General features: G+C 40.3%; 2 protein-coding genes across 8 annotated transcripts in view; one reads left to right on the top strand and one right to left on the bottom strand.

Annotated features, from left to right (window-relative positions):
• LOC109030803 (muscle LIM protein 1) overlaps positions 1–24523 on the bottom strand; it is a 61786-nt gene extending 37263 nt beyond the window's left edge. For 6 of the 7 annotated variants that reach the window (XR_002008740.2, XM_019041959.2, XM_019041955.2 and 3 more), the window contains exons 1-2: positions 24383–24523; positions 1252–1387 (exon numbers count right to left, since the gene is read on the bottom strand). Coding sequence is in view for 6 of the 7 variants with exons in the window: in XM_019041959.2 (XP_018897504.1) it covers positions 1252–1366 (115 nt within the window). In the remaining variant the exon portion in view is untranslated. Of the gene's footprint in view, positions 1–1251; positions 1388–8567; positions 8716–24382 lie in introns of those variants that run through there. The other variant, XM_019041958.2, reaches the window with a different exon arrangement.
• Positions 13332–15278, top strand: LOC109030804 (uncharacterized). The gene is made up of 2 exons (XM_019041963.2): positions 13332–13497; positions 14835–15278. Exons 1-2 carry the CDS (start codon positions 13444–13446, stop codon positions 15219–15221), a joined length of 441 nt encoding a protein of 146 aa, XP_018897508.2. The 5' UTR covers positions 13332–13443; the 3' UTR covers positions 15222–15278.
• Positions 24524–25271: the final 748 nt, after the last annotated feature.

Below are 25271 nucleotides of genomic sequence, written 5' to 3' on the forward strand. Positions count from 1 at the left end.
GCGGGGCTCTGTTGTTTCGTCACCACTGAAAGTTCTTCCGTTATCACTGCAGAGGGTCAAAATGAGTGATACAATTATATCAACGTCTAAGTGGCTCAAATTGCATATTCACTGAATTGAAGGAAAATCAGTTTTCAAGCTCTAAAATTCACGTGCCCACAAAAAGCAAATCGCGTTACGAAATTTGAAATCAAACAAAAATTTACTTGAAGGCACGAAAATACAGAATGAGGCAACATTGTATTGTTGGTTAAACAACGAAAAAGTGCTTCACGATAATGCAGTTTATTCTGATCTTACTTTTTTAAATCAGAAACAGTATTTTACTGATCTTTCAAAACAAAATTTTAAAAGAAATGTCTTAAAAAAGCAGAGTACCTATGATTACACGGAGTTCTGGCTAATAATGTTTTCATCCTTAAAAAATAGACCATGATAGGAAACCTGCAAGGTCGTAGACCAAGGTACGATAAAGGCTCCGTAATTTTTATATCGATGTTGTTAAAAATGTCTGCTGTACATACGTATAACTCATGAAATTTATAACTGCAAACCCAAGAAAATCAACCGTTTCTAATTTGTAAAATCGAGCTTGATTTTTTCATGTAAAATTAAGAGAGCTACCTAAAAATTGTACTTAATTTTATTTCTGTGGTTCGAAACAAAAGTGGCTTCACAGAAGGCGATTGTAAAGAAGCGGGGTTCTGTTGTTTCTTCATCAATGAAAATTCTTCAATTAACGCATAGAGGGCGATCAAAATGAGTGATACAACTACATCAACGTCGAAGTGGCTCACATTGCATATGCACTGAATTGAACGAAAACCCAGTTTGCATCCTGTGTTTTGACCTGTTTCGACTTCAGATTCATAATGAGCCTGTGCCTTCTACAACTTTGACTTTTTAGAGTTTAGGGTGTGATATTCCATAATTTTAATTTTTTTTAGTTATTGGAAAGTATTTGCTTATTTGTAAATTATTGGTTTAAGCATCATGATCACTACAACTCATGCGATCCTCATAAAACGTTGCGTTTAGAGATAAAATTGAGTGCTACAATTTTATCGCCCTCTGAATGGCTGAAATTGCCTATCCACCAAATTGAGGGAATTTTCCACTGATCCTTCATAATGCTACACAGTTTAGTTTAATAAATATATGCAGTTATATCTTCGTTATGGACGAACATGATACTGAAGTTTCCAAATTTAGTTTCGGTAGAGTTTGATCAAGAGAAACAATGAAACTTACCGCATTTGAAGCAGCCCTTGTGCCATTTTAAGCCTCCGGCTACTCTTTCTTCGGCAGCGTATACCGATTTTTGGCATTTCGGGCATTTTGGGTTTTCCACGGGCTTGAAAGGCATGGTGAACTATGAGGTATTGATCTGAAACAAAATGAATAATTGTTTTATCATTAGTCTACAAATATACGATTTTAATAGAATAAGCGCATATTAATAATAAAAACTCTGACACACAGTGGATTTTATCAAACAAAATCTAGGTGTAACAAAATCTTGGAGAGAAAATCGATTTCTCTTCGGAAGAAAAAAAGGAGGAGGTGGAGGCAGGGAAAGAAGAAGAGGAAAAAAGAAGAAGATGATGAAGACAGAGAAGGGTATGGAGAAGAAGAAGAAAAAGATGGACAAGAAGAAGAGGGAGGAGGAGGAAGAGGAGGGGAAGAAGGCGGAAAAGAAGAAGAAGAAGAAGAAGGCGGAGAAGAGAAGAAGAAGAAGGAGGAGGAGGAGAAGGAGGGGAAGAAGGAGAAGAAGGAGAAGATGAAGAAGAAGGTAAAGACGGACACGAAGCGAAGAAGAAGAAGAAGGAGACGGAGAAGAAGGCGGAGAAGAAGAAGGAGATGAAGGAGGAGATGAAGGAGAGATGAAGGAGGAGATGAAGGAGGAGAAGGAGAGAAGGAGAAGGCTGAGAAGAAAAGAAGAAGAGGGAAAAATGAAAATAGCGAGAAAAGAAGATGAGAAGAAAATTTATGAGAGGAAAAAGGAGAGTAGGGGAGAAAAAGAAGGAGAAAAAGACAAAGAGGAGGCAGGGAGAAATGTCATGTTTTTTCGTATTTTTTCCATTTTTTCTCCCTCTCCTCCTTTTTAGTTCTCTTTCCTTCCCTCTTCCTCTCCTTTCTCTTCATGCTCATCTCCCGATTCGGAAGTCAAATATTTGTTTCTACAGAATCAAAGCCCATCAGACGTGGATTAGTGAGGGATCACTCACTCTAAAATCATTCGATTAGTAACCAGAGGCGAGGCATAAATTAACGATATCGATATTTCCCCATTTAAAGCTGTGGTGAGGGATCTATAATTAAGGCGTTCGTTGAAAAAAACCTTTTATCGATCTCTTTCCATGGGCTCAAACGGCAGATCGATCGATGTATCGCAAAGCACGCCACACCACTGCTCATAACGTCTTTTTGCGGTAAAATACGTTCAGCTAGACCCTCTTTTTATTTTCGACGGTGAAATCCGACGTCCAAACCAATGATACCGTTGGTCGGGGCCGGGGGCCGGACGGGATGACGCATGCGAAAATAAAAAAAAAATTGTTAATGTGATGTATTAAATTTCTCAAATACGATAAATTTAAGCGGCGTGTAGAGCGCGGTGGAGGGGGAGGGGGCAGCGATGGCCTATATATTCCCTGCGGAACGCCTGTTGACTGCGGCTGGAGCTGGCGGAGGGTTGCCGGGTCGATTTACAAAATTGCACCTTTTACATGCGATTAAAATACTGGAATTTGCCGTTTATAAGCACATCCTGGCAACTATGAGTTCGCGACATCATTGCCGTGCTGAGCGGAAACCGCCTGACTGTGCTGGGAATCTTATGTAGATACGCTGTTCTTGCTGGGCATTTGTGGATGAATCTCGCCTGTTTATCGTGGGAGCCACCGGGATTGCCAGTTGATGTCGGGAAATTTTGAATTTAATCAGGATCTATTGTGACAGGCAGGTTCGAGCTGGCAACAGTGTTTGCTTTTTGGCTCGCGGCCACGCCACGAGGGCGCTCCCAAATATGGCCCTCGGGCGCCCTACCAGGTGGTGTATGGACTCAAACTCAGTCCTGCTGAGTGAAAACAGCTGAAGTTCGATGGGAGCCGTGTGTAAATATGTGTTTTTTTTGTTAAGAAGGGTGAAAATTCTAGAACGGATTTTCCATTCGGAGGTGACCAATGATGGGGAAAAGACGATAGATCTCGTCCAATCAGGGCCGATTAAAAAACCGTCATTCACATTGTCAAGTCGCATCGAAGCGATGGTAGATTTTTCCATCTTTTTTCAATGGCCTTAAAATTCCCTATCAACCTCTAACCCCCTGCCCATTAACGCATCATTTTTTTTCTATGAATCGGAGCAGACATGTTTAAGGTAAAGTTATTAAGTATTTTTTAAGCGTACCGATGCCACCGCCTACAGGAAAGAGGGAACTAGCTCCAAAAACTCAAAATTGAGACATCCGCACTAGTTTTTGAAAATTGCAGTCCTCATCAGCACACGATGCAGGGCCAGTTTTTGTAAAACGTAAAATATGGTTGGGTCAAGTGTTAACCCCTTAGGTTAGGAGGTTGCCATCTTTTTCTACCGCAAAGACTGTCACGGTAACAATTAGTGTGCGATTTGTCTCAAGTGAACATTTGTTTGATCATGAGCAGGATATTTGAATTGATCAAAAAACGTTAAAAAACTTAGTTAGGAAGTCCTCTCAGTCATTTTTCTGCACGAATTTTTTTTTTTTTTGGTGGCCTTGCAGGACATGGTGCATAAGTGCAGTTTCTGCTACTTCGAAAAATACGCGTGTTTGAAGTTTCGAAATCACACGGACCCTTAAGGTGGAAAGAAAGTTCAAACTGACTTTTTGATGCATAAAAATTGGAATTTTGGAGCGAATTTTGCACTAGTAATTCACTAGTGTTAAGACTAGTTTTACTTGAAGTCATTCATATCTCAATTTTTTCGAAAACTGCACTCATGCGCATTGTCTTCCAAGCCCCTCAATTCAGAATATGGACCCGTGCACTCTTTACTAGTCCAATGGATTACATTTTGCAAGAAGGAACCACTATCTCTTCTCCCATAAAGGTATATATCTACATAGGGAAACCAATGGCATGTATCGATGTATACTGTGTCTAAAGTGGGCCAGAAATAGTGGTTCCTCATTGCAAAATGTGATCCCACTGTCAATGAAGAATTTGCATGCAAATGTTTTATTGCTTCACCTAAAAGTGCTTGACGAGCTGATTTCACAGTATTTTTTATGATTTTTTTCTGGTATGGGAAATAGTATAAAAATGGATTTAAAAGTGAGAAAATGCACCGCCTAGTGACATCATTTGGCGGCATTTCCCATTTAAACACACGTATTTTAGCAAATAACATAATTTTGTCATATCTTCTCCAATAATTGTTCAATTCATGAATCAAGACTATACTCCTGCTCAGTCCACTCAGTAGTCTCCACTTACACACGAAATTCATCAAATTTCTGACACCTGCAAATTCTATTTTGTTTTTTTATTGGCAACTTTTGCCTCGCAACCTATGACGTCATGAATGACGTTCAGACGATGGTCTCACCTTTGAAAGCACGTGACATATTGTCTGAAAAATTGAACTTCAAAGTTGGGGCCCTGAGCACGTTGCATCGGGCATAGCTAAAAATAGACGATGACTCGTAAGTCGGGCAATCATTCCGACTCGCCCCGTCCCAAAATAACCCGTCCCCGCCCCCAGCCCATATTTTCCCCGATCCCAATTATCGTTTTCGCCGAATTTAATTTTTCCTCGGACAAAACTGCCCTGCTCGGGAAAAACGTCGTACGATCATCCCTACAGTGACACTTTTCGTCCGATAAAACACTTATTTTTGTGGAAAGTTACGAGGAGAATCAACAGTATCCAATTTTTAAAACCAAGCTTAATTTTTTTTAAGTACAAAACCCAAAAACTTGGGTAAATCCAATTTTTAAAACCCAGCTCAATATTTTTAAGTACATTATAACCCTTCACGGCGTGAATTGATTTTGGATCTTAGATTCTGAGGGACACTAAGCTATTTTGTAACTTGCATAAAAAAATAGGGAACCGAATTTTTTTTTCAAAATTTTAAATTTTTGGGAATTAAATATTCAAAACAAGAAAAAAAACTAATGGATATTTGCAAAATCATGTCACTGAGGAAATGTTCAACTATTAAAAACCCAAAAAATGATACAAGTTTGTAACATTTTGGTATGGAGGGTAAAAAAATGCTGCCAAAAAATTGTATTCAATTTTATCTCTGATGTTAGAAACAAGAGTGACGTTACACGAGCTCGAATAAAACAAACAGGTTCCCGTTGCTTTGTCACCGCTAAAATTTCTTCGATTGATGCTTTAGAGGGTCAAAATGAGTGATACAACTGTATCAACGTTTTAGAGGCTCAAATTGCATATTCACCGCTTTGAAGGAAAACTCAGTTTTCATACCGTATTATGAGCCGTTAAGACAGCAGATTCATGATGGGCACGTGAATTTTAGAACTTGCAAACTGATTTTCCTTCAGTTCAGTAAATATGCAATATGAGCCACTTAGACGTTATTACAGTTGTATCACTCATTTAGACCCTCTACAGAGAAAATCGAAACACTTTTAACGGTGACATAATAACATACCCCGTATCTTTGCAACGGTCTTGTGTAACGTCCTCTACATATCCTCGTATTTCGGCAGGAGAAATTTGACAACGACGGAATATGCATACGTCGTTTTTCCGTAACACGGTGGGAAAGTTCGAGGGCGCTCGGTGCAACGAGGCTCGACGGATTAAAATGGGTGTAAAACAATTGACCTCAAAAACATTCGGGCGCGGATGCGCGCTCTGCCGGACTAGATCCCTAACTATCTGGTGACAAGTAAAAATGGGAGTCGTTAGTCTCGACGAAAATAAAAATACACCTCCCGTTCCTTTCAGACCGTGTGATTTACACCTCGCACGTCCTTGCCGTTAATCACGTCTTTAGTCGATCTGTCCGCTTATTAATATTTGCTTCACAGCTTCTTAAGCAAATGAAGTGAGCGCATTTTCGGGATGAACGGTACATTTACTTGAGAAAACTGAGGGGTATGCCCTCTGGCCACTGCGCAGCCCAAACCTTACGAGGCGCTACGCGACCTTCGGGCCCCATACATAGAATGGACTCATTCACGAACTGTCTCCTATCAGTAATAATAAAAATCATGAAAATCGGCCCAATGGATATTTAGAACAACCGATCTACGTTGTGCTTAATTGAAAAAGAGCTAAAATGAAGGTATTAATTAATGTCATAAACAATAAAGTAAAATCTTTTTTTGTATGTTATTCAAATAGTTCTCTTCGAAGTAGTCATTTATTTCTTCCAAAACCGTCACAATTAAACATTTTTTATGCATGCCTCCTCAGGCTGGGGCCTTAAGTTGTATCCCAGATAAGATTAAATGATCTCCGGCAATTTTTGAACGAACTATATCGGAATCAAACTGACTGCATTTCGCATTACCTAATATCCGCTCAATTGTTATATTTTGTGACCAGTGGCGAGTCTTGAAAGTTAGCAACATTGTTTTCCCTCCATTTAAATGTATGAAAGACAATCGATTCTTGGTGAGGCACCATACCTCACCTAAAATCGATATTTTCCATGGATTTAAATGCCCTGGTAAAAATTGGCAGTAGAATTTGTGTTCCAAAATACCATAGACCTACGGCCGGCTGTAAGATTTCCAATAGCTTCTATAGCCGGCTACACAATTTCTTATAGCCTTTTATAGCCGATGGCGATTAAGCAACTCACAGCCAGGCGATAAAGTGTATGCTAAACGTCACCAATTACGGATGCTAGGACTTAGTGAGTTTTTGGACCACTGCTCTCTTTTTGGGCCGTAGTATCTTGATTTATTTTGCGAGGAAAGCTCCGTACTTTTGATGGATGCCTGCCATTCCTAATATATTAGAGCGCCTTCAGTTTCGTATGATACTGTGCAATACCTCTGGTGTGAAATAGTCGCTTCAAGCGCCGTGGCACGCTGCGGCGCGGCAGGCGGGCAGCCAACGCGCATTGGCGCCTACAAACCTAACAGGGATACTTCACGCGTTGCGCAATGCGTGAAGTATCCCTGTTAGGTTTGTAGGCGCCAGTGCGTCGCCGCTCCGCTTTGTGTTAGGCTCTAATATTTAATCTGGCGGAGTCAGCGTTATTCAACTCATGATTTTGAAATGTTTGCACATCCTGTATGGATTATTCTCGTTTTAATTGATGAAAAAAAATATGTATTAAAGGAAAATATAACGTGTGTTTTGTAAATATTAAGGTGGTTCCGTATCAAACTTATAATGATTTCCAAAGCACACGAATTTGCACACAATTTCTTATAGCCTTTTATAATCGATGGCGAAAAAGCAACAGCCAGGCGTTAAAGTGTAAAGCCCGGCTATAGGAACTATAGCCCGGCTGCATAATTTTTTATCGCTTCGTATAGCCCGGCCGTATGCTTTTCTCCTCATTCTACAGCCAGCTATATGATTTTCTGTAGCCTTCTTTAGCCGGCTATAAGAATTCCTATGGTATTTTGAAACGCAGCTCTTATCGCCAATTTTTACCAGGGTGAGGAAAATCAGTGTTGCCAACTTGCAAAATCGCCGCTGTTTGTGACAGGAAACCAAATAATATAATGCCTTGAAACTTGCCAATGGCCTCGGCTCATATAGAATATACCCGCGTAATTTGAAGTCCGAATAATGATTACTTTTCTGTTGAAAAAATAACGCAAGAACGGAAATTCGTTAATGCTTTATGTAAATAGGCTGATTCCGGTTACACTATCGTCCATTTGGTCAGCGATTGCTCATAATTTTTAAATGTATCTTAACGCGGGTATGCTCATTGGGATCAATAATTTTGTCGTGTTTGTTTGTTTTTTTTTTCTTTTTCAGAGTTAAGTCAATTTTTTCCCTCTTGATAAACGCGTCCTTATCGAGAAAAATATTTGTGTTTTTGCGTTATTTTTGGTTATTATAAGGTGAAACACAAGCCAACCCAAATTTTATGTCGATTTCGGTACAGTTACGGCGAATTTACCGTAGAAAACTTTTGGGAGACTTGTTAACCCGAAGGAGGTCAACGAAAGGTTTCGGTTTATGTTTTACTTCCCGTATAACCCGAACTTTGGTTTTTTCTTATTGATTTATTGTGGCCTTTTACATGTTTAAAAATATAAATATTGTATGTACATACAAGTAGGATAAAAGGAATTTACAAGTGACCGAGTTACTTGTATCTTATTTACATTATCAATGTAACACCTATCGGCGTGCAGAAAATACTTATTGGTGTGAGGAAGATACCTATCGGTGCAAACTTTTGTGTTGAAAATTCTCGCTGCACGAGGGAAACTATTTGACAACTCGGCGATCATCCACCGTTTGGCTCTTTTCCTCGTAACCTAAAATCTTTTTGAGATGTTCAGTATATCTTTTCTTGTCTCCTCGTCCTTTTATTTTCGAGCGATCGAAAGCACTGCCAAAGAATTTACCTGAAGCCGCTCGCTCGCTCTGGGATGTCCGTTCACTTAACCATCACGCAAAACGCCCGCGAAAGCAGACCGATCCGGAGAACAATAGGCGAGAGACGCGAACTTCGATTGACAGGGCACGTCTGGACGTCTGCGAGACGTCTCGGACGTGGGCCCCGCCGAAAATACTCCGAGTTATCAGTGGCGTTGCGTACTCAGCGATATATCGATTCACCTGCCCATTTGAGCCTACGAAAAAGGATCGATGGACAGGGAGTTCGCAACGAACACCTCACTAATCGATTCTTTACCGCTACTTCATTGGGGAAATATCGATAATCGATCATTCACGCCTCGCCGCTGCGAGTTATCCTCGGTTGCCGGCTTGATTCGCCGTTAATCAAACAGAGCCCTGTTTTACGTATTAATCCTTGTTTTCCGGGGCTCATGTGGAAGCGGAGATACGCCCTTACGTCAGAAAAGCGACGGAATATCCCTAAACTATTTCAAGTGCCCCCAGGAGGCCTTTTTTGGACGGGAAAATTGCAATTTATTGAAATAAGGCTACGATTTTGTTGCGATTTTATCGGCGATAAAATCATGCGATAAAATCATCAGCATCTGAAGGATTATCCTCGATTTCATGACAAAATATCCTTCAACCTCATCGCTCCGTCTCAGCTCTTGCACGTTGTTCACAATTTGAGCAGCACAGTACATTTTTGTTCATTTATGAAAAAAAGGGGGAAAAGCTTTCTGTTAGAGCACTTGGAGGGTAATTAGCTGCTTGTCTTTGTGACACGTATTTGTTACCCGTTCGTCCTCATTTAAGATTGCTATCAAATTTTAAATGTTTTTTTTTGTTTTTTTTTTTTTTTTTTTTTTTTTATGAGGAACATGTGACAACATCGAATGACCTATTAAGCGACGTGAGACTAAAATTTGTTAAAACACGCGTTTGCCAAATTGCAATATTAACACGCATTATTTTGAAAAATTCATCCTGGCATTTTGTCTCACGCTATCAAAGAATATTTTTCACGGTGAACTCGATGACGATTTCTTGTCTGAATTTACCGGAAAAAATCTTGCTCCTGAAATTTTCTCTGTGCTTTTCAGTCCCTTCTCACGACCAGCTCTCTCGTGGACGGTCACATCTAATTTTGCCGATTTTATTGAAAATCCCGAAACGGCAGCATAGGAAAATATTTCGCCGAAAGTCAGCGGTTAGGACAGTTTGAGTCCTTCATGCGATATTTAAAATCGTTGAACAGCCGAATACGCCGCGCAGCCATTTTTAATTCGACGTCTCTCAAGCTTTTTACAATTGTACCTACACAATCAAAATCGAATAGAACTATCTCGGTCACCTCAAAACAAAGCTGTCACCAAAAAAGAAAAGAAAAAAATGTTAAAAACAAGATGCCCGCTCGAATTTTTCCTGAGGTGCCCACAAAACGACTTCCCTGCATTCGTCGTTCTTAGAATAGAAAAGTTAGGAACGTAGCCCACATTTTAGAACGGCAACTTTTTTCTATATATTTGAACGATTAAAACATTATTCAGAACTTTGTGAATGTCGCGATACAAATTAGTCATACTTTACTTTATCGGCACAAAAGGCAACGCTTGGATTAAGTGTAGGTGTGAGAGAAACATTCAAAGCTTCAATTCACTAGCGTCGAATACGGAACGAATTTCATTTTAACACCTGGATGCAACTATTCGGGCACCATAGATGTCCGCGTTGCATACGCACGAAAGTGAAGGCGTTTTGATTGTTCAGACACTCGCCACTTCATCCGCAGCGCGGAGCTAAAAGTGGGCTAGGATCCAAAATGGCAGAGCACTATCAATTCTTCGTTTATATACGTAAGATATCTCCTAGGCACGAATAGTTCCACACCGGCGCAGGATGGAGCTTTTGTGCTTCAGTTTTGATATCGCCATGTACTAAGCATGATTTGTAGAGCAACTGTTAATGCTCGAGAGCTGTCTTCGAAGTATGAATGAGGAATTGAAAGCACTCTGATATTTTAAATCCTCGCAGGAAAGCCCGTCCCACGATGAAACGAGCCTTTCAGAGAGGTTTAACATGAAAGTTTCGACTATGACGGCGAATTTTTATGTAAATTTGTTCACATTATGAAGCCTATGGGACACTTCTTGAAGGAAATTTCAAGGAAAAACCAACGAAACCGCTTATATATCATCTACGTTCCGTATTATTACCGATATGAGCTTGTAATGTTTCCACATTATGTCCAACTCTTCTCATTGACTCGCGGCTCTACCCAGAGCCGCTGGAGAGGCGGGCAGTGTCTGAAGTCAAAACGCCTTCAATCCTGTGCGTATGCAACACGGACATCCATGGAGCTCGAATAGTTGCATCCAGGCGTTATAATGGAATTTATTTAGTATCCGTCGCATGCGACACCAACTGATGCTTTGATTGCTAACTAAGACTCCTCGAGGAATGGACTTCTTCCCTTGTGAAAACAACTGATTCATATACGAATAGCAGACGACGGCAAACAAACATTTCAACACGTCACAAAATCAAAGACACGTCACCATATCAAAGACTCTAAAGTCTAATTTAACGCAAATATCTATTTGCAGTTTGTCCACTGTTGTTTTTTAGCTGATTTCGAGGAATGAAAATACATGGTTGCAGATGCAGCAATCAACATAACCAAAGTCTTTACGCACGTGACAAAGTTGCCAAGTACCCCATTGAGGTCACAATTCTACATGATAGAAATTTTGTTCTAATAAATTTGGCTTTCAAGTTTCTGGCTGCGGCACAAAAAGGGTGTATGTAATTATCAGTGCAGCCAACGTAAACACTGGACGAGATCGATGGAGCTGAATACGGACCACAAATACCTCCGGTGAAAAATTTTGCCATTCTGAGGAAGAATTTCTGTGGGTCTCTCCATCCATCTAATTATCACTTTTGTATTTTGTCATTCTGCGCCCCCTCCCCCTCTTGAATGCATTTCGATGCTATTTTTCCCTCAAAATCTGACCTCATGGAAACTTAAGGTTCTCACAGGTTCTCACAAAGGAAAAACGTATATTACAATTTTTTTTTTCCTTTTTCCTATCTAAGGGGCGTCCCTACATTACGTAACGCTCTAGGAGAGGGGGTCGAGGAGAGAGTCACACGGAACAAATTAAATCGCTGATTTAACAATTCAATTGCTAAAAAAAATGTGACTGCAATGTTGCGGAAATGTAGCGGCTACAAAGCTGTTCTCTATCATGCAGGGTTTATTTGTGGGGGGGGGGGGGGGGGGCTTACAATTTCAATTTCTAAGGCGGCTAACCCACTTTGGTTCCTTAAAAGCCACTCCCTTGTTCATGCATAAAGTACCAAGAGCGAGAAATCGATCGAACGAACTTCAAAGATCATGCCATCCACTTTTTATGCATCTAGATGCAGCGAGCGTATACGGAGTGATTCACCTATTCGACGCGGCCGTATAAACAGAGGCCGCCCCGGTGGGAGTGTGTCTAATGACTAGATGTTTTCATTCGAGTCCCCCCCCCCCCCCGGGGTTAGCCCCTCGCGTCGCCGCGCGGTGCCAAGAAAATTGGAGCCTTGCTGCGAACTCAGCCGCGGTAACTGAACGAGCTGCAGGCTGCTGCCCTGCCGAAAATTTGAGAAATTCCCGCCCGGATCTTGGCAGAAAAGGGTCGTCGGTTCACTAATCTCAGGTGTGCAGAACGCGGATGCAAAATCAGTGGAAAATATCGCGCGTTCTCGGGCGGGAACCGATAGTTAATCGAAGAGATTTTACCCGCGTGCGCTGAAACCTCCGCCGACCATCTACCTTGTTAATGTTGAAGCCCTGCCAAAACGACCGAAATTCGCTCGTTTTGCAACCAAAACACCGTGCAGCAAGGTGATTTTGTTCGCTACTTGACGGAAATTCTTCGTGTTGATTATTCGAGATGGGTATTTTTAGGATGTGGAGTCATGTATGTCTCTTCTTGCACACATAAAATGTTTGGTTTTTAAGTTCGGCACACATGAGTAAACATGCTTCACTGTCTACCAAAAAAGCGCCTAACCACCTAAGCGCACCAAAAAATTTCGAGATTGTATCGGTATCGATTGGTTCAACATGTAAACATAGCCTCAAAAGTAAATTTAGAAATCTGAGGGAACACGTCTTTTGTGATCAATTTTTTATTCCTTAGAGTATGAGATGGCAATGAAAAGTGAAATCGTAAGGAATTTTACGCAAAAATGGCCAAAAAGGAGAGAACCGAATAGGAGTTGTGACAATTTGCGTTTTGCAAGTAACACGGTTGCTAACAGGGTGCAAAAATCATAGCTTCAAGAAAGAATATTTAAATCGGGGGTCAATAAAAAGCAATCCAGTAATGGTGTCGGAAATTATCGGATTGAAACGCGGGTTTAGGTCCTCCATTAGCACAAAATTTAAGGAAAAAATTGAAGTAACACAATTGGGAACTTTGGATCTTTAAAAACTAAAATTGTTTAATTGGAAACAAAAAAAAAATGGTAGGGGGGGAGGGGTGGGGCAGCGAATGAAACTCGATGAAAAAACAACCCCTGCCTGCCCCTGCCCTTGATTCGTGGATTTACGCTAGTATAGAAAAGGAATTTGAGGATGAACCACGGTTTACTTGATTACCTGCCTGTAATTAAAAAGACTCCGGAGCGGTTGAAGGAATGTCTCTTTTATTTCGATTATTAAAGTTCTTAATTGGCCATAAAGTGGACTCGCGGATATCTCAAGGAGCATTCGTATCGGTTCACGTTCACTCTTTCTGTTTGAAGCTTATGGTTGCAAGTTCAGATGTAGCCACGGAAGTTATCCTAATTTTTTTTTATAATACTCAATTTTTGTGAGTCAAAAAAATGAGCTCGGTGTCGGTGCTGAAAGTGTGCACGTGCCTGTTATTTGCACTTACGGTAATCTTTATTTTTAATTATGGTGCTATATGGGCTTTTCCAAAAATATCTATCCTTGCAATCGAGATATGTATTTTCTGTTCGTATTCAAAATCAATTCACCCTCCGCTAATTAATCAGACCTCGATATGTGCGCTGGGCGAGCTTTTTGAACACGAATTTGCTGAAATGGGTTGTTTCTTTTTCAGATAATCAGTTTTAGAACTCGGTTAAGTGGTTCAGCGGCGAATTTTCGCGTTCAAATAGGATACGTCGCCGTGTCATATCTGCTAGTTGCTCACTTTTTGTCATCCAATTTAATCAGAACCAATATATTTTAGAGACTTTGCACTGTATTTCCATATTCCATAACTTGTCGCAAGTCAATATGCTCAAATGCCCCTGAACTCATGCTCAAAAAAAAGAGAGATAGTCTAAAAATCCTGACCTAATTAACAAAAACTCGCCTAGTAAAGTGCATGGTCACCCCGACATTCATCAATGATCATTAGGCGAATTTTATTTGATATTTCGCTCAAAAAGTTGTTCATCAATCATCACTAGGCGAAAAATATTGTTGGCCTCCAAATTTTAAGTTTGCCTCACTACTCGAAAGCCAACGCTAGAATTCGCCTAATGATGCTTGATGACCAAAGATTTGAGATATTGGTCAAGTACAGCAATCCTAACCTTATTTGCAAAAGCTCGCCGAGCAAAGTACGTGCTCGTCCCGCAATTCATCAGTCATCATTAGACGAATTTTATTTGATTTTTGGCTCAAAAAGGTGGTCATTAATCATCACGTCAAAACTGCCGTGCTAAGGAAGAACGCCGTATGAGTCATCAGGCGTTGCCAAATTTCCTCCGATAAAATTCGAATTTTCAAGAAAACTGTAGGGTATTTTTCTTCAAATTTTTTACACAATATTGTACACACTTTAATCTAAAATAACTCAAAATTTCAGGAAAACTATGCACAACTTTCCTGTAAAATTCATTTTTCAGCTGTGGAAATTTGGCAACTCTCGAATGTACATACGGCGTTCTTCTTTAGCATGGCAGAAAAAGAGGGTTGGCCTCCGAGCTTAACTTTTGCCTTACTCGATTACATTGCTCAGATTCTCGTTGCGGAGTCTCTTAAATGGACTGAATTTTGCAATTTGGAACTATAAATTCTGGCTCTTCTGGAAATACACTTATGTGCATAGGGAGACTAATGGCACATACGTTGTTTTTAAACCGGGCTAGAATTTATGGTTCCAAATTGCAAAATGTAGTCCAAATATATTTGCTCTGGATTCGCCGATCATTGAAAATAAGCCTCCTCAATAATGCTGTTACTTTTCCGCTTTTGACAGATCCCTGCTAGCGGTCAGATCGGCCAGTTGTTGAACGATGAGGAAGGGCAACCGCGTGCCGGTGGCATCCCCGGCGTCCCAGCGCCCGCCCCCACGCCGCCAACAAACAACAACAACAATCGACCACCGATGTTCCCCCCTCCACCTAAACCCGCCCCAAGACCTCCACCCCCTGATCCACCCTCGCCGACAGTAGGCTGTTTCCCGTGCTGCCTCAACTGCTTGGTTCTGGCTCCGTCAAGCCCGAATAGACCTGGCTCTCCGCCGACGCTCCCTGGACCCTTCGGGGACATGGGTGGACTTGGAGCCATCACGGGCAAATTTCAAAAATTGACCCGAACCATCAAATGCATAGTCGGCTGCGTCACGAATTGCAGTTTCCCGTAACATGTCGCGGACAACCTCAGTTCGTTTCATTTCGAAATTAAAGGATTTTGTGACGACGATGTTTTCTCGATTCTTTCCCGTCCCCAAGTAGCACAGTGCGATGAAAATATTGGAATAATTTGCGATTTATTGCAATAGAATTGAAATTTTTTATCGTGAAATTGCAAAACTTTTACATCATCATTAGGCCCATAAACGCAGATTTTAAACGAGCGACGAAGTAAGTTCCGTGTGTCAGAAAGGTTGGCAATAATGCAATGAAAATTGCAACTTATTTTAATTTTATTGCAATCAATTTCAATGAACCGTGCGCCTTCAATCAGTAGATGGGCAACATACGCAACCCATCGATGCTGCGGTGGTAATAATTTTATTAAATTGCAATTTAATGCAATGTGTGCTACTTAGGTCTGAGTCTAAGGAGCGGAGACAATATGGACATATATCAAACGGAACTAAGCGCCATATGGGGAGGAAGGGAGAGGAGGGCTTGGATTGGCGGGTGTTGCGGAACGCGATGCTAGTGCGTCCTATACTCGCAATGGTTTTCCAGGCTTTTAGTTCCGTTTGACAGAACGCGCTATTCGGGATTCTAAACTCCTCAAAAGGAACTCAATTTGGCGCTTAGTTCTGTTTGACAGAAAAAGTCTTAGACGACAACGTAAAAAAATAAAAATAAAGGCTCTCCTACACGTACAAACTGGATGATTCAAAGCAGCTCATCGATGTGATTGAGGTCACCAATGTATTCGGGACACGCCACAGATCAAATCTTGAGTTTTTTAAAGAATTTTGCATAAACCTGGACGAGACATTGAAGAATCAATGCCGGTTTTAGAGGCCCAATTTGTGCGTGGAGAAGAGCCTTGAAAAATGGCAAAAAGCCTGCAACGTTGCGATGCAGTTACTGTCTTTCCCATCGAACACGTCCGATGATGCAGCGAGAGGGTTTTATGCGACGAGGAAAAATTATGAATACTTAGTGAAATTGGGTCACAAAGTTGGAAAAAGAGCGGTGTCTCATTGGACCGTGGCGAGGGGAACTGCATTGTTCCCAAATCGTGCTGAAAATCAGCTCTTCTCCTCATGTACCTATGTAAAACATGTTTATCCCTTCGAATTAAATGGCAACCATGAGAGGCCGCGGGATGAACCACGGGAATATAAATAAACGTGTGGCAGATTCGACGAACCAGTGACCTCTCAAAACTAAATCACCGATGCCGAGTTTCGACTGTTGAATATTCAAATTCTCATCGAGGTGCTCGAATCCGATTTGAGTTAAGGAATAATTATGCTCAAACTGGCAAGCGAGGAATATCTGCTGGACTCCTGCCAGAGGCACTTATCATGAGAAATCCCCTCCCCCTTCCAGCCTGTTCTTATAGTAGGTTCAGTTGAAGTAATACTTAATTAATCTTCAACATACAATGTTGATGACTACAAGAGATGCAATAAATGTAAACACTCTCTTCATCGTTGTGATGAATTTTTCGTGAAAAACACGCCCATCTTGTCGAAGCATGGCAGAGGCACACTGAACTGAATTACTATCAAGTTCTTTTCTGGTCTTTGAAACCGTGCTTACTTGGAAAGCGTTTGATAAATGATGTGCGCTGGGGTAAATCACCAATGGTCAGAGAGAATTGCCGAAAAATTATCGAGACCCTACATCGATCGTTAAAGTTCATACAAAAATAACCTGCCCAATATTTCAGCCATTTTATAGGGGTCACACATCGGCCTCAAAGTTTGCGGCGAGAATTGCATTGCATTAATTGGGAAAGGAGGAGGGACAAACCTTGCAGTTTGGGTTGTTTTTGGAGTAGAAAAATAGAAATTTACGGAGAATTTCGACGGTGAAACTACCAGACCACGTATCTCGGTGGCAATGTGACGGAGAAAAATATCGATGATCAGGATTATCGCAACGAAAACCTTAATAATCGATTCTTTACCATAGCTTATAATGAGAAAATATCGATAATCGATCATTCACGCTTCGCCACTGGTATTCCGGGGCTCATACGGAAATGGTCATCGCTTTGCGATTCATCGATTTACCTGCCACTTAAACCTATGGAGAAATATCTATAATCAGGGTGTTCGCAACGAACACTTGGACTGCATTTTGCAATTTGGGATTAAAAATGCTGGCTCTTCTGGAAAAACACTTATCCACATAGGGAAACTAATGGCGCATACATTGTTTTTAAACCGGGCTAGAATTTAAAGTTCCAAATTGCAAAACGTAGTCCACTTGATAATCGATTCTTTACCATAGCTTTAAATGAGGAAATATGGTTATAGGATATTTCGTCAACGAGTTTTTGTCCGCGCACCTGTTTTTTCCAGTAATTTACGTCCATGCGTTTTTTGCGGCACGGGAGTTTTGGTCCACGTGCCAGTTGAGACCCAACGTCAATTGGCTCACATGTAAATACAAACGACAATTGCTCACGACGTTTTTGGATGAAAATATATTATGTCTTGGAAGAATGAGGGTTTTCTTGTTTTGTCTGTTTGGTCCAACGGAGAATAATATATAGTTGAGAGTTTAGGTAAAAATGGGAGAGCGTCAATTCCATGAGACAAAATTCACTAAAACTCTCTACACCTCTTTGGTGTAACTGGACTTAATTATCTTTCAAGAAATTCCCACCTTGTTATACCTGAACCGGCTAAACCTCTATATTTGCCTCAGCTAAAGGCTCTTAGATTTTTCTTGTACGATAAGTATCTTGATTTATTTTGCGAGGAAAGATCTGTACTTTTAAAGGATGCCTGTCATTCTTTATACGTTCAATTTCGTATAATACTGTACAACACCTCTGTTGTGAAATACATGATTCAGACATTCAGGCATCACGGCGGGCGGGCGGCCAGCGCGGAACGCGCATTGGCGCCTACAAACCTAAGTGGATACTTCCAGCATTGTGCAATGCGTGGAGTTTCCACTTAGGTTTGTAGGCGCTAGTGAGCCTCTCGCGCCGGCAGCACGCCGCTCCGCTCCGTTAGGCTTTAATATTTATACTCGCATAGTCAGCGTTTTATAACTCATGATTTTGAAATGTTAGCACACTCTGCATTGATTATTCTCATTTAAATTGATGGGGAAAAATATTATCAATTTATCAAAGGAGAATAATAATGTAATGTGTGTTTTTTAAATATTGGTGGTTCCGTGTCAAATTTAATGATTTCCAAAGCACCTTAATTTTTTCTTTTACATTTTGTGCTTTTGTTGTGCTGCAGCGAGATGTACGCTCAACGGAACGCTCAAAATTTGACGTATTTGACTCTAAAAGATCGATGTACAAATAGGTTAAAACTAAAGATTGCGTGCTTCTTCGTTTTTTTCCTCTTTTATTCATTTTTGCAGTCTCTGTTGGCACAACTGCGGCTCATTGAGATTAATGTCGCTTGGAAAAGGTTTTACAAATATTTGTCACGTTTTAAAAATATAAATGTTTTCAAAATGAAGTAATAATTTCGTAAAGAAAAAATAAAATAAAAAATAAAAAAAGTACCTGTACATATATAAGGTATATTGTACATCGAATATTTTAAGGATAGAAATAAAACCAAATATTCACCAATGACAATTTAAAAAGATGATTCAAAAGGAGAAAGTAATAACATTCCATTTAGAAATTGAGCAACCATAACAACACCTCCTTCTCTCTCAATTTCTCATTTCTATATTGTCAATATAAATTTTACATACCGACTAAAATATAACGCTTGGACCAAGTCACTGTTGCTTATTTTACGTGTGGGTTTAACTACTGGACAAAACAGGTGCGCGGACAAAAAATCGTTGACAAAATGTCCTGAAACCAGAAATATCGATAATCGATCGTTACAAGGGCTCGTGCAGTAATCGAGATAGGTACGCCCTTATGCCAGAGGAGAGAAAAAATGACCATTTATTTTATTCCGTTTGAAACAAATTTTTCAATTTTTCGTAAGTTAAAATCCACGAACTGCAAATTTTTGTCGAATGTGTCCACTTGACAACGTGGGAAAATTCGGATCGGCCTGACACTCGTCTCGACGAGATGTCAGTCTGCCCCAAAAGTGTGTTGCTAGTGCCATTTGGCTCAGACGCAGAAATATGACTCCTCGGCTCCGAATTAAAAGCTTTCCATGGCGCCACGCGGTACCGCTCTTGAAAGGGAGGAGAAAGGATAACACGTTGCTCACCTTCGGTTAGCTCAGTTGACTGACTTTCGAACAAAAGTAAAGTTAATGTGATAGTATCCGTCATGCGCTAGAGTTTAAGTCAAAAAAATAGTTGAGTTTGATTATTAATTATTTTTAAGACGACTCGTCGTATCTTTAAGGGGATTATGAGTCATTTTGAATCCAAAAATATATTCAGCTGCAAAAGCGAACAAACACAGGAGTGGAGAATTTTGTCAGAACGCTCCGATCGAGATCCAGGATTTTTTTTTATTACTTTCACTAGATTTTATAACACCACGAACACTAATTTAAAATTCGGGTGTCAACTTCAAGAATGAGGTCAGTAGGATAATTGAATTATTTATCAAGACCTCTCTGTTAATTCTATCCCCTGACACTTTATCGCCGAATCGAAATCTTGTCTAAAAATTAGGGCAAGTTTTTTTTCACGTCACCGCACTTTTATTCTCGACCGTCTGGGTAAAGAAAGAAACTAAACTGTTGGAAAGTTAAAAGAATTTCATCACCTTCCCTATCTATGTGGATGTTTCGAACTTAGGAGAGGGTTTGGTTTGTCCTCCTTTTGTATCAAACTAAGTAAAATCACTACAGGACATTATGAAAATTGTCAAACATGTAAACCTTGAACAAGGTATTCGAACTCGTGACCTGACCTTCCCTCTGTGCTCCTAATTTAAGATATATGCATCTCCTGGACGTCACACGGTGGACCGAGTCAATTAGAGAATAGAGAGGTCGGACCAGTAATTTTTGACTAAAACTGCAAATTTGCATGTTTATTTCGTCATATTTTAAATTTTAAAGGGTGTTTTCGGAAAAAATTTTCATGAAGAAACCAACGGAACAACTGTTAGAACCTCAAAATGTTGTATAAACGAAGTTATAAGCGTTTAAAGTTTCCAAAAGTTGTCCGACCTCTTCTATTGACTCGATCCACTGTGCGGCATATGCTTTCCCGGATCCTAAAATAGTTTGGCAGAGAGATGCGGGAATTCACACACATGGCACCCACGCTGTGAATTTCGCTGCGAAGCGGGGCTCGAACCCAGGACTCTCAGTTTCGAGGTGCGGTCGGGATGGAATAGGTAGCACATTACCGCGGAAGTTCAACCCGAGATAGATTACTCCAATTTTGGCTCGATTCTTCCCAAATTTCGAAAGTTCTCGTGCATTAGCGGGCATTTTAACGGCTGCGTCTAATTTATCTCTGTACTCTCTTGACTTTTCAGCAATTAATTTAGTACATCTCTTTCAAGGGGATTCAAAAATAGGAACTCTTCGTAAATTAATCATGCTATAATTAAGTGATTTTAAGATTCTTGAAATTTAATCGTGATGGCAATGACCATTTTAGTGAATTCCTCGCTTAAAAGTATTTTTAGATCTTGTGCGTTCGCGAATAGTTGAATAACGACAGTGAAATGCGTATCTAGGTTACGGTGTTTCAAAATCTCCCCTCCTGTTTCAATTTTTAAAATTTTCACAGAATTTTCTCCACATAAAAGAAGAAAACTCACCGAAGTGCTCAAGGAAATACGTTCAGTAGTTTTCCACGTGAAAAATAAAGTATGACAGATAGTCTACGACACCGAAGACCGAGATCGTCATTTTCTGCAGTTTCAACATCGCCTGGCTCTTGGCATTCACCCTTCGTTAGTCCACGTACTTATCGCCGGGCCTCTACTAGTCACTTGGCCGACATAAGGGCGTTACCACACCTCGCGATGAATCCTGTCTCCCATACGGCTCAACGATTTTTACGATTCATCTCGCTGTGCACTTACGCCCTCATACGCCTGTAAGCCGGACGACGTATTGTCTCAACGTTGGAGGAAAATACGATATGATTGAAGTTTAATGACCTCAGCTACACTAATTAGTGAGGGCGCCGTCGTGATGTGACACTTAGTGACGCCTGCAGCATATTGCGAAAAAGCGGAGGTAGCTTGCATCTCCTAAAATTCATCACGGTTTGCATCACGGTAAAAAACCCATCTATCATCCCAGTAGTTACGCCCCTTCGTGCATGATTTGTTTTCTTAGTTGTAAATTCTCCAATTTAATCATGTAAATGTTTATTTTTTGTCACAATCCGTTCTAAGATCAACCGGGTGGATTTTTATGACTTTCAAGGCTATCGATGAGGGATAGTCCCTAGGTATGCGGCGCTTTATTTAAAGTAACTGGACCGCGTTAAGCAGAAACTAACGAGGTCACATCAGCTAGTGCTAATTTATCGGGCAATTTAATTTTTTACATGAAAACGGTTGTGCGGATTTTGGTGGAAATTCCAGAGAATCCTCTGCACAGCACGAAGGAAATTCCTCAGAATTTTCAAAGGAATCTGCACAAATGCTCTCTTAATAAAAATTCAATTGCCTTGTTCAACTTGGGAGAAACTGATGTGGCTTGGTTCCTTTCTGCCAAAGGCGGTCCGATTAACGAAAGCGCTCCCTGGGGGTTGGGCCGCGTAGCGGTCAGGGGAAAGAAACTAATTAAGGTTGGCTGCTTCCTAAACCAACGTTCCCATCAAATTGTATGCGTAGATTTTAAAGATTTTTAGTTCGGTTTCGCAACATTCAAAAGAAATGCGGGAATTAGGCCGGTCATGAGTCGACTAAAGAAGCTCCCCCTCGAATGCTTGCCTAAAAATACCTCTTTGGCGACAAGGCGTAGCGCAGTCGCCGAATGACCGCGACAATAGATTCTCACGATTAAAGAGATCATAGAGATTATAGAGTTTATTAGAGTTTTCCGTCACAATTCGGCAATGTCTTATTTGCCCCACGTGTGCTGAGCCGTCAAATTAAGACAACCAATTACCTGTGCATTTAAGATTTCGAAGATTAATTACACGCACTCTCCAGCAGTACAAGCGAAGAGCTCATACGTTTAGTATACTCTCAAGTTTTTAAATATGTACGTTGTATGTTGCATTAGACATGTATATTACGCGTCTTATTGAACATGTAGTTTTTAACAGATCAAGGGATGGAGGACAAGGCTGGAAGAATATGTTTCATGATCGATGTTTCTCTAATTTTGCACATGATAGTCACTGTAGTTGTCATGTAGGTTCGATTACATTGCTATAGGTCTATGTATTTTAAATTTTTGTTGTTTTTCCATTGTCCTTGTGCGTTTGCCATACGTTTCCAAGCATGTGGGACTACCATCTATCCAGAATATATATATGGACGCATTTCTGCCAAACGAAACTATGTACATTATGACTTGAGCCCTGTTGGGATGCATTCATTCTTATGATTCTCAGGGCTCATGCCTTAATGTACATAGTTCCGTTTGGAACTATGTGCATTAAGGCATGATGCACAAATCCCCCGTCATTCATAAATAGATTAAGACAAGTCGTGACAAAACAGAACTACTGGAAAGTAATTTTAGATTAGATATTATCAATTTAGTAACGGAACTATAAAATTGACAAATACTTGATACCGCATGCAACCTTTTCACCACACAGAGAAAGTACGTGATTTTATACATTTAACAGTTTTCGCCAACATCATTCGTGTGATAATTAAGTGTCCAAAAGATGAATTTTCACCTCGGTAGAAAAAATTAGCAAGGAACAACCCTTAGACTGAGTGAGGAAGCGAACTATTACTTATTTCGGTAGGGGCTTTCAGCGAAATTATTAGGTATTTCAAAGTCATCTCTCGAGGAAATGTTTTTCGAGATTTAATTATCACTATGAGTACATCGGACAAAAAATTTCTTTGACGAGCAAAAACTTTTTTAATATATGTAGACGTTTGTGCGAGAATAGACTCAAATTACGTAAATAAATGCATGGAGCCTCCAGGAATTGGCAAGAACGCGTATCGACATAGACACTTTCATGATTTTTTCTCATCTTTGAATTTGCACGTGGATTATGGACCCCCATTTCAGGAAGGCAATCCACGTATAGATGGGGAAAGGGCAACGCAGAAATAGGATTCTGTTGCGTGCAACGTGCAATTGCTTGTGAGAATAAGAGCCTTTTCGCAGGGAAAGGGATGTTAGTCCACGAAGAAATTTTTTGAAAGTCTAAAAACTTGTAGGAATTCGAGAAATTTTAAAGCATATCGGAGAGCGATTTTCTTCAATCGAGTTCAAAAATTGAAAGCTGAATTTTCAACCGAAGATAGAGAACTATTTGGGAGCAGTTTGTACGCCAATAAAAGTGAAAAGTTTCATTTAAATATCACAAATAACAGTGTATACCGTGCATGACATTTGAAAATATCTTCCTCGGAACCCCGTTTCAACTTTCGCAACCATGAATTGATATTACTCCGATGTAATTTAACATTTTTTAACGTTTCTGTCCATAAGACACTGTTCTTAACAGCTCCAATAACATATTTTTAATTTTTTCGGCACCAAGACCTCCGTTTTCGTGGACGGTATGGTATGGTTTTTTTTTTAACACCTTTTTACGCGCATGTCTACGAAGGATATCGGATGTCTGTCCATTAATTTTCGGAGCCTGCATTGCAGAAGTCGTTATGACGAATGAACTTTCAAAAGTCCTTCATCAAACGGTTTCGCTGTAGCTAGATTAGACACATTTCGGCCGATTGGAACTTTGATGAAGCACTGTAAAAATAAAAATACTGCTAGCTCAGTAAACTCATAAACTAGGTCCAACATTTTCTGAAGCCTAAGTGCTCTGTAAATCCACATGTGAGGGATAAACTTAGAGATTTAGGTACACTCGAAATTAAATTCCGTTCCCACATTTACTCGAAGACAAAAAATATTAACTTTGGGGGAGCCCGGTCACGATTCTCTGAACAAATCGTCATGAGTTGATATTGTAGGAAAATAAAATAAGAAATATTCGTGAGATAAGAAACGTGGTCACTTTCTTTCTCCGGTGGTGAAATCGGTGGTTAATCGCGAAAAACTCGAGGGTTAAGTCAAGAGAAAAGGGCAAAGCTCACCAGTATGAAAACGTATAAAAACTAAAAAACACGGCGATGGAACTGAGATTTCACTGCAACGGTCACTAAAAAAGTGGAGTGAAATTGGTGGAAAGCGAGCCGGCGGGTGTTCTTTCAGAGCGGTCTGCACACGGCCCTAATCTACCCCTCCCGGAGTCAGGCGAGCCTCGCGATTGGTCGGCGGCGCCCGGCTATTTTTAGGCGGTTACCTGCACTTGGAAATTTAAAGTAAATCATTATAACTCACAATTACAACCACCGTGAAGGAGCGGTAATCACTTGTGTAATACATCAAATTTTATTCGAAAATAGAAAGATCAAAATAACTATTAGGTAAACACACAATAAATGGGGGCTGCCGGGGCTTTTTGGGGCCTTCCGCGTTCCGACTTCATTAATTGTTGCGAAAAATGTAGCCTGCGTTCCGCCGCGGATTTTACCAAGCGATGACACTTTTTTCGACCGAAGAAAGTGGTGGCGTTTCACTCGGCCGTCTTGCTGTGCTCCCGATGCACTCGTGCACTTAGAAATTGATCACTCATGATCGAAGTCAATGTCCAATTGCTAAAAAATTGGTCGGTTCTCAGCCAATACCACTTAGTTTCATTCTATCACCGCAAAATTCACTCAAACAATCAAAGTTCATACAAGGATAAAACCGTGTAACTGAGGCGTTGGATGCAAAAAGGGCATATCTTGGTGACAGTATTTCAGAGTCTCCACTGCTAACTCGTATTTCAGAGAGGAAACTAGGAGGCAGATGTTTATGAACTTTCGTTTTCAGCATTGTTGAATCATAAAGAATATTCATGAAAAATTTAAACGAATTCCATTTACATTTGCTTTAATGAATGTAATAATAATGAATGAAATGTCAGCAAAGATTTAG

The sequence above is a fragment of the Bemisia tabaci genome, chromosome 3, assembly GCF_918797505.1.
Source record: "Bemisia tabaci chromosome 3, PGI_BMITA_v3".
NCBI lineage: Eukaryota > Metazoa > Arthropoda > Insecta > Hemiptera > Aleyrodidae > Bemisia > Bemisia tabaci.